Genomic DNA, 18,042 nt, shown 5'->3' with positions numbered 1-18,042 from the left:
CTGGAAACCTTTTCTAACAGCTCATATAGTTTGTATTCACCTGGTAGGGCTTGGCATTCCTTGCGGATAATAGTACATCCTAAAGGAAGGCCCGGTGGCCTGAATTGGCGGCTTCTTAGTCCAGACTAAAATGTACCTCTGGGAAAGCGGCTGATCCCTTCGATTACCTGCTGGGCTGGGGACATTGTGTTGATTTTTGCTTATCTCAGTGTTTCACAAGATTTTGGTTTATGTTGTTTAAATACATCTTTGATTTTATGGACTTCTTAAAGCTAATGCTGTAACTACACTGTTATCTCGAGGATGATCTTGCTTAAAAAAGGTCCTGTACTGCTTTCCTATTTCTTAAGCTCTGTTCATTCATGTCAAATGAGACAGTTGCCTTCAGAATTTGTTTGATTAAATATAATACACGCTTTTCTTCACAGTGTTCACATATTGTGCTTTGTTAAACTTCTGTAGTTATGAGTTTCTTGCTATATTTCTAAAATTTCTAGCCTCTTCTTTTTTCCTTCAGAGCCTGTGACAGAAAAAGCAGTTGTGTAGTTGCCACTGGAAGTCACAGAATTGTGCAGTTAAATCCCTTGGTTTACTTAACCTTACTCATAAAACACAGCACTGTTGTAAAACTGTTTCATTAACTTATTTTGGGGAGTTAACAGAATTGGAGTGTGAGTGGCTCACTGCTTTAATGAACCGTAAGAGGAAACATACATTAAACAGTCATGTACAATGAGTTTTGGGAAGTTATAAAACACATTTTAAGATTTTGCATAGAATATGTGTCAGTTTCTGTTAACAAATAAAAATCAAATAGCAAGTCAGTTATGGAAGTTAAAATAATTATGAATTCTGTGAGTAATTTCAAAAGTCATCTTAATAAGGATACTGTATAAATGTTTGTTAATCTGTAGTATTCAAATACCAAGTATTGATTCTGCCCACTTCTGGAAGAAGTTGTATTAAATTCTATCTTAATGCACCAATGAGATAAATTGCAGGAAAGTTACTATTCAAGTAGAAAACTAGTTTGCTTGTTCCTGTCTATACACTTGAATCTCTGATTTTTATCTGTTGGGCTTGAAGTTTGGAATTAAAAGCATTCATTGCTTTAGGTTTTCATGTCTTTGAAGTGAGTTGCTTGACTTGCAAATTCTATTTTTATTTTTTGCCAATTTTCTTTATAAAACTGAAGGTTTTCACATGTTTTTAACTAATGGTAGCAATGAAGATGAACAGGCTAATACTCGTTCTAAAGATTTAACTTGATACAATTTTTATTGGAATTTTTAGTGAGCTTTTCTTTCTTACAGCTTTCCAAGACCAACTTCTCCAACAACAATGATTTCCGGGCTCTTCTGCAGTCTCTTTATGCCACGTTCAAGGAATTTAAAATGCACGAGCAGATTGAAAATGAGTGTATCATTGGTTTACTTCAGCAACGTAGCCGGACAGTGTACAATGTACACTCGGACAACAAACTCTCCGAGATGCTTAGCCTCTTTGAGAAAGGGCTGAAGAATGTAAAGGTGAGCACTGTAAGAAGGACTTGTGTTCTAAGGAGAATGTGCTGTGATTGTGTAGTAGTTTGCCTCAAGTTTTCTTAATATTCTCTAGAAATAAACTAAAGAGAGAAGAAACATTTGTGGCTTCTTGATACACTAGTGAAAACTTTCCAAGTCCAAAACACAGATTCTTTTGCCATTCATTGCAGTTACTATGTTTCTTTTCAGAGGTCTGTTTTGTGACAGTCCATCAGTGCGTAATTGGAGGTGTTGTGGAGAGACAATGTGGAAGTTTCAAATACAAAGACTGTTCTGTTAATTGGTCAAAACAGTTTCTGACTATAGAAATAATGGGTTTTATTAATTTGTTAGGAAACCTCAAGTATCTCTCATATTGTGGCACATAGCATTGTCACAAATGGAGATGATTACCAGACAAATGAAACAATGCCTTTCTTTTCTTTTCTTTTTTTTTTTTTGTTAGTGAGTCATGTACTTTCAGTGATCTGTTGCTCGGTAATGCTGGTAATGTTCCAGTCTTCAAGAAACTCTTAAATGTTATTTCTTTAACTAGGCTGATTCTATTTTACTGTCTTAAGTTTTTTTTGACCTGGGAATCCTGCAAATATTTTTATTTTTTTCCCCCTGTGTGTACCAAACATTAAAGTCTTTCTGAAGTTGTTTCTGTTAATGAAATGGAAAATGAAGTAATATGACGGAAAGGGGAAAATGAACACTTGGCTCTGTGTTATACATACTTCCCTGATGGGATGCTAGTCTTATTCTGGTACTTGCTTTCTGAAGTGTGGAAAAAGAGATTTCTCTAGCTCTCTTTCGGTAGGTTAAATGTTTAACTTTTTTCAGCGTGATTAGTTTTAAATTAAACTGATGGATTAAGCTTTTTTTCCTGTAATAGTTGGGGTTTCTTAATGTTGTAGAAGTTTGAAAAGAAAAATCTTACAACATTTACTGTAAGAGCAGTGAGGAACTTCAGTATGTTGCAATTACTGGGCAGACTCGGAACCAGTTTCTTATTACAGGTATAGAGAACAAGCTAACAGATTGATAGATGGGGTTGGTGTAACTTTAACTTTTGAAAGTTAGATGTTAGTTGCATCTTTATTTAAGAGTTTTCCATTTCCAAAGTAAATATTTATAAAGCATGTGTGACTAGTTATTCTGCAATTCTAGCTTCCAAATTAAAACCACAATTTATAATGTAAATTGGATGCAGTTAAAAGATAAAGTGGAACTGCTGTATCTTAGAATAATTGTTGTGCAAAACATGAAAATACTTAGATTACTCTGTTACTACTTTGAACTTTCGGTGATACTGTAGATTGGCAGACTTCAGTCTTTGCTCCAAAGTAAAACTGTGATTAGACAAGTTAATTCATATCTGATAACAAAATAAATTGGAACTGAGCAGGAAGGGAGTACTTTGTTCTGCCCAGTAACATGCCAGTGCAGACTGTCAGCTTGCCGTGAAACTTTAAGTGAATGCATTCTTACCACGAAATAGAGCAAACGTGCTGAGTGCATGGGAAAAACATAATGGGCTTCACTTGAAACACTGGTAACAGTTATTTAACTGGTCAGACCTTGAATGGATGGACAAGATTAGATAATAGTTAAATCTTTGCTTTCTTCTCAGAATGAATACGAACAGCTAAACTATGCGAAACAGTTGAAGGAGAGATTGGAAGCCTTTACCAGGGATTTCCTTCCTCATATGAAAGAGGAAGAGGAGGTAGGTAAACATTTTATTCAACTATTATATTGGTGTTCCTGGGGTTTTGGAATGACTGAATAGATATGAAAGGCTTAGTGGTTCAGGTTTTTTACAATTCTCTGTTTTTATTACTTTGCCAGTTTGCATTCAGGTCTGTGGTGTCATTGTTCTGTTTGACTGCAAAGTCAGTGAATATACTGACAATTTACGATGAAATTCTGATCCTTTAATAAATTGATAGCAAGCTCACAGGGGTTGGGATTTGCTTGGAACAGGTAGTTATTTAAGGGGATGTCTCGCAAAACTTAAAGTCAGGTGCTGTAAACTAATGCTTCATGACTCAAGCTGACACTCCCAAACAGCCTCTGACCTATATTTGAAACATAGACTAGTACTGCCAGTCTGATGATTTATGGGTATCCAAAAACTGGGAAGCATCTTCTGGAGAGAGTAAGTCTTCCGAAGTCTGTCCAAGAGAAATCTTTTCTCATGTTTTTCTTCCTTCCCACTTTGCATTCTGTGTGAGTACCTCCGTAAGTTACGTAGTTTAAGCAACTTTAATCAATTCCCTTTTCTGTTGGGGAAAATAAACAGCTTGCCTGAGACTATGCGGTGATCCATCGACAAGAAGAGGGTTGGAACTCAAAATTTCCATGGTCGTGTCCTGGGGTTCACTTAATGTGTGACAGGTTTTACCTGGAGAGAATTTGAAACAGGAAATTCTGTGCTGGTAGGTCCGTGTAGTCTTATCAACTATCTTCATCAGCAGTAGCCTTTTTATTTTTTTCCTTGCTTTAGGTTTTTCAGCCAATGTTGATGGAATACTTTACTTATGAAGAACTGAAAGATATTAAGAAGAAAGTAATTGCACAGCACTGCTCGCAGAAGGAGGCTGCAGAATTCAGAGGTCTTAGTAAGTGGAATCAAGCAGAAGAGCTTCAGAAGGTCTTTAAGTATTCTGTGGATGAGAAGACAGATCAAGGTGAAGCATCTAATCAAAGTTAAAGTGCTTCTGAAACTGCATTTTTTTTTTGTCTGAAAAGCCACACCAGTGACATACCTGAATTTATATACTGGCAGATAAAAGAGTTTTTATAAAATGGAAATTTCTTCAAACCAGTTTTGAAACTTCTGAAACTTTACTGATTATTATGGGCCTCTTGGCAGGTTGTAATGTAGGTAGTACTTCACTGTTTACCTGTTCTTAACCTTCTTCCTCTCCCTTCCCTCCCATGATAATACTTGATGTAAGAAATGGGCAGAAATGATAATTAACTTCTGATTTCATACTTCCATTGAAATTATATTTTCTATTTGCAGACCCTACATTTAATTCTTTATTTTCAGGACCACTTTATAAGCTTTTCTGTTGATGGTTTAATAATGCAGAATAGTTGGCCAACTGACTGTATTTCAAATTAAAAGCAACTCGCCTTCCCCAGCTCTAATACGTAACTTCCCTGAGCCTCTCAGGAATCAGAAAGGAAGAAACTGTATGTGTGGAGTGATGGGAGGGAATGAATCCCTGCAGCATGTGAGTAGGTCAGATGAAACATGTGTTCTGAAAATGGATATTAATTGGCATTCATCTGTAACTACCTTTCCTGATGAAACTTAGGCTAAATGGGTAACTACTGAAGTACCCTTCAGTCTTATCTGTGACTGTTGGAGCAGCCTGTTGTCTGTGTTTACAGTTTTCACTCTAAACAAGAGCTGATGCCTCAAAGAGGGGAATTAATGTACCAAAAACATACTGGGGTTTGAGACTGATGGGTAGAGCAAGCCATCATGAACTGACTTTGTGGTGTTGATAAGATGTGGTGCTCTCGTTAGAAAAACTATTCTAAAATCAGATTTTTTTTTTTATTTTATTTTTTTTTTTGATGAATCGTTTCTTCTCTGAACTACTGAACTGGTCATTTTCTGCCCTCCAGGTGAAGCCTTCAGAAAAGATCATGGTCCGTGGTGTGAAATACTATTGAGTCTGAACGGATGAGTGTGACAGAAGTAGCCTTATGGTGTTACTTGCTGTAAAGTCTAGCTGAGATAGCAGTTTTGAGACAGTAGTAATTCTGCAATGATTGTGTTCTAGACTTTAGGAAGAGGGAACTATGTGTCCCATGTGCTTTTTTTTTTAAATTCAAGAAAATAACACAGTTTGTACTTCTGGACAGTTTTAACTGCATTTTAATGTGATGTTTTCTGCAGTTCACCTGCAGCAACTTGCCAGGTTTATGAATAAATATATTGATTCTCGAAGTGGAACTGCATTGAATTGTATTTTTTGAAGTAACAGTAGATAATCACAGGGTAAAGTTCGTATTATGCTTGCTTTCAAAGCTTCTTTGCAAAAGGAAACCTGAGGTTTGTCTTGCTGTAAAGTTCTATGTACTTTGTGTCCTAACTTTAAAAGTAAATCCCTAATAATTTTTCAAATTTTAACTTTTGAAGTTGTAATTGTTATTTCTAAGGACTCCTGAAAACTATTTTAGAAATATTTTTTCTCAAGTAGATCCTTAAACAAATCATTAAAAAGTCTCTTGAAACAGAAAAAATCCACTACCCAAAGCACTGAATTTGTTTTACATAGTTTTCAGCTCCTTTTGTACTGTGGCAAGAGAAAGGGAGAGCTGTTGGAGACAATTTTTACTACTGTCCATTGAAGTATTAATTACAGCGGTCAAATTTTAGTCTCTAATCTAGTATTTAGTATTACTTTACAACCTGAATGGCTTCTCACTATTCCAGAGTTAAAATTAATTGTCTATACTAGCAGTTAAAGATACAAATAAAATGAAACAATTGCAAAGAGTTAAGCTTGGACTTTTTGCTGCCAGTCAAGAGGTTAAGCACTTCCAGTGAGGGTCATCCCAACTGGTAGATTGTGCCAGCAGCATTTCCTGGGAATGTGGCAAAGCAGGTATATATATTATCTTTGACAGAAGGTATTTTTTTATAAGCATTTAATTTATAGCAGACACTGCTTTCATCTTGCTGTGGCTGAGTAGCAGCGGTTTACTTTTGTCCACAACTTTTTTAGGGCTTTGTGGGGGGTCTGGATTGAAAAGAACAAGTCAGCTGAAAAAAATGCAAACAGAAAACTGAGCTGATTTTTATTATTTTTTATTTTTGGTGTGTTTAAGGTGTTGTGACAGTGAAAGCTTTTTAAAGCCAAAGTGATACCTATTTTTTTTCAACTCTTTTGCCGAGCAATTGTTTAAGCTTTTTTCATAGACCTAGTCAAAATGTGAGTTCCACTGCCATTATTTAGAACTGTGAGGCTGTGCTTCACTTAACACATGCTTTCTATCTTTCAGAAACCGAAGTAACAGGGCACACCACAAATATTACTAATCTTCCTCCTGAAGTAATGCTGACCATTTTCAGTTACCTTAACCCCCAAGAGTTATGTCAGTGTAGTCAAGTAAGCACTGAATGGTCACAGTTGGCTAAAACTGGATCTCTCTGGAAACATCTTTACCCTGTTCGCTGGGCCAGAGGTAAGTTAAATTTAATTCCTGCTTCGAGAGCATGTTAGTTATCAGAATTTCTGAGTCTGTAAAAGAGAGAACATTTTAGTATAGGGCTGTCACATACAATGAGCCTGACAGTTGAGCTTGCTAAGAGGATGCGCTCCTCTAGCAAGGATGGTGCCCTGAAATGGTCAAATGCTAAAAATGCCCAAAACACACTTCTGGTTTGTAGAATTGAGAAACTAAAAGTTTTATGGGATATAACTCATGTATACAAACTATTAGTTGGTTTTACGGAGGTTGGTTTGCTTGTTATGAGTGTTAACAAGTATATTCACTAGTAAAGATTTAAGAATCTAAGGGGCGGGTTGCATTATAAATGCTGCTGTTGCACCTGTATCAGTAAAATTTTTATGCCGTTGGATTATTAGGTAGAAATACGTAACTGCAGAATTGAAGTTTAAAACAAATGGAGTTCTAACATTTCCTCACAATCTATTAGTTTTTTATATTAAAACTTCAAAGAAAACTTAACTAATGTTAGTTCTGTTAGTATTGGTTCTTTAGTTGCATTACTTCAATAACTTCTACTGCAGTGTTTTTTGGTTTTTTTTTAGTAACTTCTGTTCCTCAAACTTTCCTAATTATTAAAATTTCCTCTTGAGAAGTGTAACCTTTGCAAATATACCTATTGTAATAGTCAAAATGCTTTATATTCCAATGAATGTAGTTACAAGTCAGAGTGTATTTGTAACTTTATGTGAAAAATTAAATTGTCACTCAAGTATGGTATTGCAGGCTTTGTGATAGGTGCCACATCAGTGAGGCTGAGTAAACAGGTGATAATCTGTGGTGTCTAATAGGCCATAGTTTGTCTGTTTTAAGATTTTAAGAGAGAAAGGTAACCATATATATAACAAATTTTGAAATACATAAAAGCTAAAAACGTCTTTCTGAATGGACCTTTATGGCTTCTAAAATCTGTACAAGACAGAGAGGAGTAAAAGAACTTTTGTTTCTGATTTTTTTTATTTGTATAGATCTTACTGAAAATAATAGCTTGGCCACTGAGCTACAGAAGACTGGGTAGGAGAGGAGGGATTTCAGAGTTCAAATTGTTACATTTTCATCTAAGGCCTGGCTGTCCCAGTAATTCAGTGCTATGCAAGGAGGATAACTGGCAGCTCCTTAAAGTGACTTATTCCTAAACCTGGTTTTGGCACAGCAGGAAGCTGGTCTCGTGACGTACTGTCTGTACGACTTCAGTTGTTTGTGCAGAGGTGCTCTAAACTGGGTGGAAGCTTCTCAAATGGGACTTACTGCCAAAAGGGTGGGGGAAGCAAAAACAAACGCAAAACTACAGGTTTAGTTGATTTTTTTTAACTTTTTTGTTTTCCTCCTTCTAATAGAGAGGGCTCCTGAGGCTTTTTTTTTGTATTATCAAGATGGGTTAAAGGAGATGAGAAATGTTACAAAAACCTTCTGCCTCGCAGTTGTTTGACAATCAGGATTTTATTGCTTATGGAAGAAACCTTGTTCCTTCAGATGCCACTCAAGAGGGATTGCTCTTGCTTTAGGGACCGTGGGATCCCCACTAGTGAGGTGGTACAACACGGCGTTTCTGCTTCAAGCGTGTGTTTGCTGAGGGAGGCAGCAGACCTGCTTATATTGAGCCCAGAAGTAAATGAATGCCTGTGCAGTAGCCCTCAGGGAGAGGGGGTGCCCTGCCAGCAAACGCAGTGGAGCTGCTGCTGATACACGTGTTCATCCAGACGTTCTAAAAAAAAAATAAAAAAGTGTGCCTTGATTTGAGCTGTACATGTGCTGTAATTGAGTGTCCTATAGCTGCTGCAGTAGGCTACTTGTGAAACTTGGGCTTCTTGATCCTATTGTCCCATGACAGAAACCAGGCTAATAAAATCCATCCTGATTGGCTGTGTACTTGTGAGATTCCAGAGGAAGACAGAAATGTCTTAAACCAAGTGTTAATTTCTCTACCAGAAAGAACTTCAGCGCCTACACAGTCCAGATATTCCATAGAAGTATTTCGGCAATCATAAGGACAACAGGCCTGTCTCAGAATAGCGTAATAACCCATGAGTTCTGTAACGGTACTGAAACTGTTCCAGGGATCTTCTAAACCTTTAAAATACTAATCAAACGAGACTTATGTGAAGGTTCCATCAAACCATAGTTGAGATGAGTGCAAAATTCACTTACATCTTTAGGTCAGGTCGCAGTATGCTGAGAAATTATCATTGCTGTTTTCTCTAGTGATGAGAAGCTTGTCTTAACATTTTTTTTTTTTCCTACCTCCCTTCTTTTTTTGGGGTGATGGTGGGTGACTAGGTGATTGGTATAGTGGTCCTGCAGCAGAGCTTGAAATGGAACCTGATGAGGAATGGGTGAAAAATAGAAAAGATGAAAGTCGTGCTTTCCAGGAATGGGATGAAGATGCTGACATAGATGAGTCTGGTAGGTAAATTCCGATTTTGGTGATTTTTATTATTTTTTTTTTCCTGAGTATGACATAACTGTAAGAAATAAATGTATAGAATGGAGACTTTTTTGTAAAAACAGTTTAAAATACAGATTTTTATCATAGTTGATACCAGTAAAATGATGACAAGTGCAATACTTAGCTTCTACCTAGATTAAATACTTGTAAGCCAAGTAAACATACAGAAAAAAAGAACTTGGAAAGTTTTGTCTAGCAACTACTTAAGGTTCTTGAAAGGAATACGCTTTTTCCTCCTCTTATCTCTTCCTGACTCCCAGCTGGGTGGAAAAGAGTGGAAGGGGAGGCGAGGTGGGGAAGAAGCAGGCAGCTTGTATTAATGAGCTGAATTAATTTATCTAGGAGAGAGCAAACTCAGCAGGTAGCGGAAGAGTTACCAGGGTGTGTCTGGAATTAGGAAGGAGGGAAAAGCTTCAGAAAGTTTGGATGAATCATGTGGCATTCTAGGCTTAGTTTAAAATTTATCTTAAGCTGTCACATCACAGGATGTAAAATCTGCTGTGGGACACTATTTCAGTGTATAAAGCATGTCAGTGGAAACAGCTGCCCCAAACCACCCTGGGCAGTGCATAATCTGTAGTAAATATTTTGCTGTTTCCTTTAATAATAATTTTCTGTTAAGACTCTTACTGTTTGTACTTGCTGTTGGAGTTAAGCCTCATCTTTAACATCTATCTGCTTATGTTTCTGACAGTCCTGGAGGGTTTAAGTAGTATATTGAGCTTAGAATTCAGCAGAAGTTTGATGTAAGGTACTTTCTAAAATTTTTATCTTGTTAAGCTTTTTTTTAGTTTCCCATAACTTGTTTGATGTAAGGTGGCAGCATGACTTCCAAAAGGCTCAAAGCATATTTTTAGGGGGCCAGTTAGCTCGGTCAGTTGAGCGTAGCGTTAACAACGCTTAAGGCCCTGGGTTCAATTCCCGTTTGGTCCCCATGTGTTGCCTGATCTAGTCGAGAGGTGGCGTCCCTGGCGGCAGGGAGGCTGGATTAAAATGATCTCTAAGGTCCCTTCCAGCTTAGGCCATTCTATGAATATGGCTGAAATTGTTAATTTTAACTCTTTGGCTTTGTTTTGCAGAAGAAGCAGCTGAAGACTCACTTGCCATTAATATAGCACAAATGGAAAAACGTTTGCTTCATGGCTTAATTCATAATGTCCTCCCGCATGTAGGCTCCTCTGTGAAGACATTAGTATTGGCCTACAGTTCTGCAGTGTCTAGCAAAATGGTATGTAATTTGAGCCTGGCATTTAATAATTGTGGCTATGAAGCCTCTAATTAATAACTGATGTGCTTGAGTCACTCGGTATTGAAAATGAGTTGCAATTCAAGAGAATGTTAATTTGTGCGTTGTCTCTTGGCACTGTGTGGTGCCCTTACTGGCCGGTGTCCGTATGGATTATTTTCCTTTCCTTTTCCAGGTTAGACAGATCTTGGAGCTTTGCCCCAACTTGGAGTATTTGGATCTCACTCAAACTGATATTTCAGACTCTGCATTTGAAAGGTTAGATAATTGTTGTTTCTTTTTTAAAAAAAAAAAACCAAAAAAACAAACTAGCTTTTTGAGGGGGAAACACATTCAAACATGTCTTATTCCATTGCCAGTAAAGAAATCACATTCAGGATTCACGTGTAACTCAGAACTAAACCGGAGTAACAGATGAATAAAATAGCAACTCAAGTGTGTAACTTGTAATGGCCAATTAAATTCTTGTGTCTTTACTTTTGGATACGCATTACCTATCAACATGGAGCTATCCATGACAATCATTGTGTTCTGTTCTAGTACTGACAGCTTGAAATTTTCCGTATTTTTTTATGGAATCACTCAGTTGCAGAAGTTCTTCTGGTTTAGTATCGCTGGGTGGGTTTGGAATCCTGCTGTGCAAGACACTGATCAAATGGTAGTCACAGCTCGAAGGCTTAGGTGTGGTAACTCTGTATTCCTGCATTTTGCTGGAGCCTGCAGAAATGTCACTGGTGACACGGGGTGGTGCATGGATGCAGAGCTTGCACTGACTGTTTCAGTGTTCAACGCTTTCACCATATACTACTCTCAAGTCTTAATGTGTTAAGAACACAAAAAATTCATGCTGGTAACAACACTCTGCAGCTTGTGCAAGAAGTTCTGGTTGAATTAAAAGCTTTCTGGAAATTCTGTGGCTCAGAAATTAATCTTTGTGAAATTTACTTTTTTTGCTGCTTCTCGTATGTTTTCAAACGCCCCAATTTGTAAGTCAAAAAATGGGTTTGACTTGCTGTAAATATAGGAATGACCTAGCTAAAGGTCATTTAAATTGGCTTTGGGCTTTTATAGTTAATAATGTAACTATCACTGTAAATCAGTAGGCCTGAAACAGATATTTTTTGTTTATATGAAAAAGTCTGATTTCATTACCATCTCTAATCCTAATCACTTTTATGGAATAATTAATACTGTACACAGAACGTGTTTCAGAAATTCAACTATTCTCACTGAAGGAAATGGGACGTGACAGGAGGCTGAGTGATCTAAGTACACTGATATTTCAATAAGTGTAAAGAGTCACGTTTGAGAAACTCCAATACAAGAAATTACAGCTATTAAAAAACTTTGAACTGAATATTACATCTTAGATATATCTCTTTTTGGGATGGTGGTGGTGAGATTTGGTAGTTCAGTAATTTTTTTTACAGCCTACTCAGAAGTGCACTATGATGTCGGGTAACTTAAGATGGCTCTATAATTACGTTAGACACAACAGAAGCTGCTTTTTGAACTTATTGCTTTGATATTTGGTGTTTGTAGTCTGACCTGTTACCTAAAAGTTTGTTCAGTGTATGGAACATTTGGACTTCTTAGTCTCATATGGAAAAAATGCACGTTGTTACTGAGTCCTGATTAATTGTGCATTTCTTTAGACATAATCTTTCTTGGCACATACACAGTACTCGGAGTGTCGAATTTAACTTGTCTGGGTCTTTTCTTTAAATATTGAGTATTTCACTTGCAAAATGTTCTTTTGTGTATTTAGTCTTAACACCTATTCCTTAACACCTATTTCTGAACAAAAACTAAGAAAAAACCAAAACCAACCAATCAACCTATTTTTTCCCCTCCTGATTTCAGTTGGTCTTCAGTTGGTTATTGTCAAAACCTACGTCACCTTGATCTGTCTGGATGTGAAAAAATCACAGATGTGGCTGTAGAGAGGATTTCCAGAGCTCTGGGTATAATATCAACTCACTATACCAGAGGAATTCTGAAAAGCTGCAGAAACAGGAATGCTAAGACTTTGTGGAAAAACAGAGAGATTACTCTGCAGTCCAAAAAGAAGTATAATTGTTTGCGTGAAATCAACAACGAAAACCTCATTGAGGGAGGAGATGGTGAGCAGCATTGGACTAAACCTGATGATGGCTCGGAAAACTTCAGTTCTGCTTATGTGTGGGTGTTGGATGCAGATGATTTAGCCGACATTGAAGATGCTGCAGAGTGGAGACACAGAAACGTTGAAGGCTTTTGTCTTATGGAACCAACATCCCATATTAATTGTTCTGCATCGTGCTACGGTAGGGACATTTACGGATTAAGGACTAGAGGGTGGCAGCAGCACTGTGCTTCTACTGACTTGATTTACTGCGGTCACTCGTTTTGTTGTGCTGGGACAGCACTAAGAACTATTCGAGCACTTCCAGAGTCGTCTGCACTGTGTAAAAAACCAACAAGGACTAAGCAGTCAGAGAAAAAAGACTTGGCATACTCTGGGAGTGAGAAGACAGATGAAGAGACTGCACGGGTTCTTCAGTTTCTCAGTCTTTCAGGATGTTACCAGATCACAGACCGTGCTCTCAGGTGAGAAGACATTTTTGAGCTATTTTCTTGCAGTATATTTTTCTCTAATTTTATTTCTTGGGTCATTGTGGGGTGAATCTGCCTAGTTTTGGTAGAAACATTTTTATTGAAGAAACTCTTAAGTTTTTAAGTGGTCTTTGCATCTTAAAATATAGCACCAGACTTTAAAACTTTTTCCAGATTTCGAGGATTTTAAAAAAACAGAATCTTTTAAATGTGTCCTCTGAAGTCAAGTAGTTTTGTGAATTTGTTGTTCTAAGTACTAATGCTTTTAGATTTTATCTTTAGTGATTTCTTATTAGGAAATTGTGTTTATTCCCTATTTTTTCATTATGCCTGTCAATTTGCTTGAAACTTTATAAACTGTGACATTTCATTTAACCTGTCTGAATAATGACGTAATTTATGGACAGGCTGGATCGATGGGCCGAGGCCAGTTGTATGCGGCTCAACGAGGCCAAGTGTTGGGTCACAACCACGCCAGGCAGCGCTACAGGCTTGGGGAAGGGAGGCTGGAAAGCTGCCTGGCAGAAAAGGACCTGGTGGTGTTGGCTGACAGCCCGCGGGACATGAGCCAGCAGGGGGTCAGCAACGCCAACAGCATCCTGGCCTGCGTCAGGAACAGTGTGGCCAGCAGGAGTAGGGAGGTGATTGTCCCATTGTACTTGACCCTGGTGAGGCTGTGCCTCGAATCCTGTGTTCAGTTTTGGGCCCCTCGCTGCAAGAAGGACGCTGAGGTGCTGGAGCATGTCCAAGAAGGGCAACGAAGCTGGTGAAGGGTCTCAAGAACAAGTCTAATAAGGAGCATTTAGGGGAATTGGGGTTGTTTAACCTAGAGAAGAGGAAGCTCAAGGGAGACCTTATTGCTCTGTACAACTACCTGAAAGGAGGTTGTAGTGACGTGGGGATCAATTTCTTCTCCCAAGTAACAAGCGATAGAACAAGAGGAAATGGCCTCAAGTTGCACCAGGGAAAGTTTACATTGGATATGAGGAAAAACTTCTTAACTGAAAGGGTTGTCAAGCACTAGAACAAGGCTGCACAGGGAAATGGTGGAGTCACCATCCCTGGAGGTATTTGAAACGTGTTTAGACATGGCATTTAATGGAGTTGGCACTTGGTAAACTTGGCAGTGTTAGGTTTATGTTGGACCAGATGGTCTCAAGGGTCTTTTCCAACCTAAACAATTCTATGATTCTGTGGTAATTTTGCATATGTAGAACATGTTAAATAGGGCTTCATATAACAAGAGAGGAGAAGAAATAGTTAACTTGAACACTGAGATAGCTTCAAGAGTTAGACAACTTCCTGTGTGTGATAATATTGTTATTTTCTGTTGAGTCAGAAAAACCTAATTATTGCTTCAAATCGAAAACAGGCTGAAGTACTCAAAGCCACCTGCTCAGATGTGCTGCAGCACTTAAGGCTAATTAAAGCTTCTTGGAGTGGGAAGAGTTCATGCCTACCTGCACTGTGTGCTACAGTGAACTGAGAAATAGCGTGAGGCACTGCTGGCATTGATTCGTCTCTCTGGACACTTCCTCTGCATTTGATGTTCTGAAGTATCAGCTGTTCAGGTGCCTCCTGTAGTGGTTCTTCTGACACTCTTCCACTCGCCAGCGCTGGTGTTGCTCAGAGTAAGCCTCATGTGGCTGTGCTTAGTGTTTGAGCTTGTAGCAGGGGACTGGTACTGCTGAATTTTGTCAGGTGCTGAGTAGGTCGTGCTATATGTAGTTTACCTGTTACTAGTTTGGTTTTTTTCATGACTTGGTAACCTGAGACTGAAGGGATATTTGGTCACCGAGTTATGAGAAGGGTTGGGTTTCCCATCGGTGCTTTTTAGATAAAAGACAGCATTTAAGAACTGAGACTGCGCTCACCACCGTAGTTTTGAGTCCCTGAGGAAAGCGAATGAGACCTGCTACTAGAAACACTTGCCAGTTCATTTTATAGAAAAGTTGTTAACAGATACCTGGTTTTGTGGTCAGCGGTTTTAATTCTGCTTGCTCATAGGAGAAAGTTGTACAGTGATGCTCCGAAGGCATTTTCAGCTTTGTGTCCTGGCTTGAATCTGCAGCTTGGTGACTTGAGCCTGGCGTTATGTGGTTGGGTTTTTTTTCCTTCCTTTTTTTTTTTTTTCTCTTAGTTGATTTTTTTGAGATGAGTGAGCTTTTTTTTGATTGAACTTGGGCTGACTGCTCTGTGAGCTCGCAGAGAAACCAGCAGACTGACAGGGAGTGGTTGCTCAGCTGTGGTACATCCATGAGGCTATTGCATCAGCAGCCAAACTGTCTTGCACTCAGATGAAAAACAGTGAATTCTCCTTGAATAAGAAGGTGAATAAGAAGTGTGTTGGCAGAAAGAGGCTCTACTGTCAGTCCTGGGGAAATACGAATCTGAATTCCAACATAATTTTAACAAAAAAATGTAAGACAGTCAAACTTTCAGAAGCGTAATGCACCATCTGGGAGTGTTGTGTTTTCATGGTGGGTTGAGGAATATACCTCACCTTGGGAGAGCTTCCAAAATCAGTGGTGTTTTGGAGGAGAGTGTCTCGGTAGTTCTTTAAAATACTCGGCCATCTCTGGAGTCATTCATAAGCAAAGTGATTTACCTTTTGTCTGGCAGAAGAAAGTAAGAATTTTGGTTCATTTTCCAGGTTTGTCACATAGCTTTGGGGTGATACCCTGTGCAGGGTATGAAATGGCCATAGTTAAAAACTACATGGCTTGTTAGAGGTGGGGGGTTTTGCTGTTAAGTGTGTTTTGCATGTAAGTGTGTGAGTCCGCGACTGGGCTGAGCGCTTGTCAGCCTGGTGCTGTGGGGGCTCTGACACCTCTCTGTTCTTCTGTGTGTTCCCAGGGCGTTGACTCTGGGCGGAGGCCTGCCGCTTTTGGAACACCTGAACCTCTCTGGCTGTCTCACTGTAACTGGTGCAGGCCTGCAGGATTTGGTTTCTGCATGCCCTTCTCTCAACGATGAACACTTTTACTACTGTGACAACATTAACGGTAATGTCTTTTTATGAAGATGCGATGCTTTTCTGGGGAGCGGTGGTTGGTTTAAGGAGACTTCTTAAAACAAAAAGAACCACCAAACCCCCACTTCTTTTTTTTTCTTTTTTTCCCTTGGCTGTGCAGCACTTTGCTTAATTATGAAATTAATTATGAAATGATAAGTCAATTTTTCCTTTGTTCTTTTGTAGTTCTTTGCTTAACTCTAGTACAGTCTGTATTACCTAGGAAAGCTTTGTTAGTCCAGGTACCATAATTTAGTTTAGCATAAGTAATATGGACTAGAAAGTCTCCATATAGCTAATACACGCTTGCCCTCTCCAGGTCTTCCCTGTAAACTCCTGTAGTTTATGCTTTCTTTATGGTCATAACTTTAGTCTGAGGCTTAATTAGATTGGTACCAAAGTGGTGATACTTTTAGGAAAGCTGTGATGTGTGTTTTGCCATGCAAACCTCCCAAATAGCAGTAGTTTTGCTATAGGATAGTTTTGATACTACCGTCACATGTCTTTGTGGAAAATATAATTTACTTTTTCTGGTTTTGCCTGAGTCAAAAGCTTAGAGATGGTTCTAAGCTGAAGAAGGATCTGGATAAATGCATAAAATGTGTTCATGGTGCAAGTTTTTTCAGGGTTTATCATGCTGGAATTCAGACTATTATGTTAGGTCCAGTAAGCATTCATAGCGTTAGAGGCAGGAACCAGGGCGTGACTTGTGTTCCATGTGTGAATTTAAAACAGGTAAGTGCAACAGAAGGGAAAAGGAGGATAATAACTGAGTTCACAGGAGCTAACTGTGTGTGAAACAAAATTCTATTCCTTGGTAGTTCATGGTGTTCAGCTCGATAATTTGCATCTGTATTGAGATGCAAGCACAGCAGGGGAACAGGACACCAGGGCTTTGGTACTGCAGGTAAATCTGTGCTGACATCTGGGTGTTCAATCCATTGAAATTTATGTAAGATGATGCACTTGGATTGGATCCTCTCATTTAGAAGTGAATGTATTAAATCATACTTTGCTTTCATGAATTTTGTGCTACTTTTATACACTTTTGACACTGCTATTTGTTTTTTTTTTTTCTTCTGAGATGCTTGCTTTTTGTTACTTCCTTCCATTCCATTCAGGCTACTGCTTTTAAAAGTCTAGCATTTTAACCTGAAAATTTTAAGGTTTCTTTTTTTAAAATCCTTCACTGACTCTCCTTCCTGCACTGTGCTGAATTCAACGATGTCTTCAAAGACCAGTTAAAAGCCATTTCTTTTCACATCTGATTCCTTGCTATTTTTCCTCTGGTTTCACTTCTGTCAGTTACAGCAGACCTGATGTTCTGGTTTGTCTTCAGGCATTTCTCTTTCTCTCCTTGTCCCTAAAATATGTCACCTTAGTATTAGTTTACAAAGCCAGAATCTCTTGCGTGAGTCCACCACTTTTAAAGCCTGGCTGTTCCGTAATATCCCCCCAAAATTATTTATGTTTAAACAGATTACTTCTTGGAGAATTATTCTGTGAAGTTGTTCTGATCTGCTTCCTGGTTTTTTCCTTTCTTTTGTTGCCTCCTGGAAGCCATGAACCTATAAGCTCTGCTTGGTTCTGTAAAGCATCATGCATGCCTGTGGACGAGCAGTTACTCCTCTAGAGAGAAATCAACAGGAGATTGAGGCTCTGTTGGTCTGACTTCTTGCATCTATTAAGAAATAGTAGCATCTCAGGAGTTTGTAGCTGTTTTCTTGAAGAAGAAAGTCAATAAAAACATAAGGGGGTGTCCGAAGCAAAATTCTGAAATGGGGAATAATCTCTTCCATCTGTATCCCCTGCGGTTTTATCTGGGTACTGTTCTTGGTATTTGCACTCAAACTTCATTGTGATAGGGCTGTTCAATGTGAAACCAATGCCTTATTCCTCTCAGTGGGCAGCAGGACTTGTGTGAGCGCTTGAACTATTCCTGCATCATTTGATATCTCTA

At 38.5% G+C, this 18,042-nt stretch overlaps 1 protein-coding gene across 1 annotated transcript in view; it reads left to right on the top strand.

Moving 5' to 3' along the window:
- The first annotated feature begins 1,313 nt into the window (after nucleotides 1-1,313).
- Nucleotides 1,314-18,042, top strand: part of FBXL5 (F-box and leucine-rich repeat protein 5) — a 23,238-nt gene continuing 6,509 nt past the window's right edge. Inside the window, exons 1-9 of the mRNA XM_009870772.1 lie at nucleotides 1,314-1,529; nucleotides 3,160-3,255; nucleotides 4,036-4,219; nucleotides 6,555-6,737; nucleotides 9,060-9,185; nucleotides 10,308-10,456; nucleotides 10,650-10,732; nucleotides 12,338-13,063; nucleotides 15,926-16,074. Coding sequence (XP_009869074.1) covers nucleotides 1,395-1,529; nucleotides 3,160-3,255; nucleotides 4,036-4,219; nucleotides 6,555-6,737; nucleotides 9,060-9,185; nucleotides 10,308-10,456; nucleotides 10,650-10,732; nucleotides 12,338-13,063; nucleotides 15,926-16,074 — 1,831 coding nt within the window. The 5' untranslated portion in view covers nucleotides 1,314-1,394. The remainder of the gene's footprint in view (nucleotides 1,530-3,159; nucleotides 3,256-4,035; nucleotides 4,220-6,554; nucleotides 6,738-9,059; nucleotides 9,186-10,307; nucleotides 10,457-10,649; nucleotides 10,733-12,337; nucleotides 13,064-15,925; nucleotides 16,075-18,042) is intronic.

This window comes from Apaloderma vittatum, unplaced genomic scaffold (assembly GCF_000703405.1).
Source record: "Apaloderma vittatum isolate BGI_N311 unplaced genomic scaffold, ASM70340v1 scaffold3296, whole genome shotgun sequence".
NCBI classification, from domain to species: Eukaryota; Metazoa; Chordata; class Aves; order Trogoniformes; family Trogonidae; genus Apaloderma; species Apaloderma vittatum.
The sequence above is the reverse complement of the archived record's forward strand: the minus strand, read 5'-3'. Positions and strand labels throughout refer to the sequence as shown.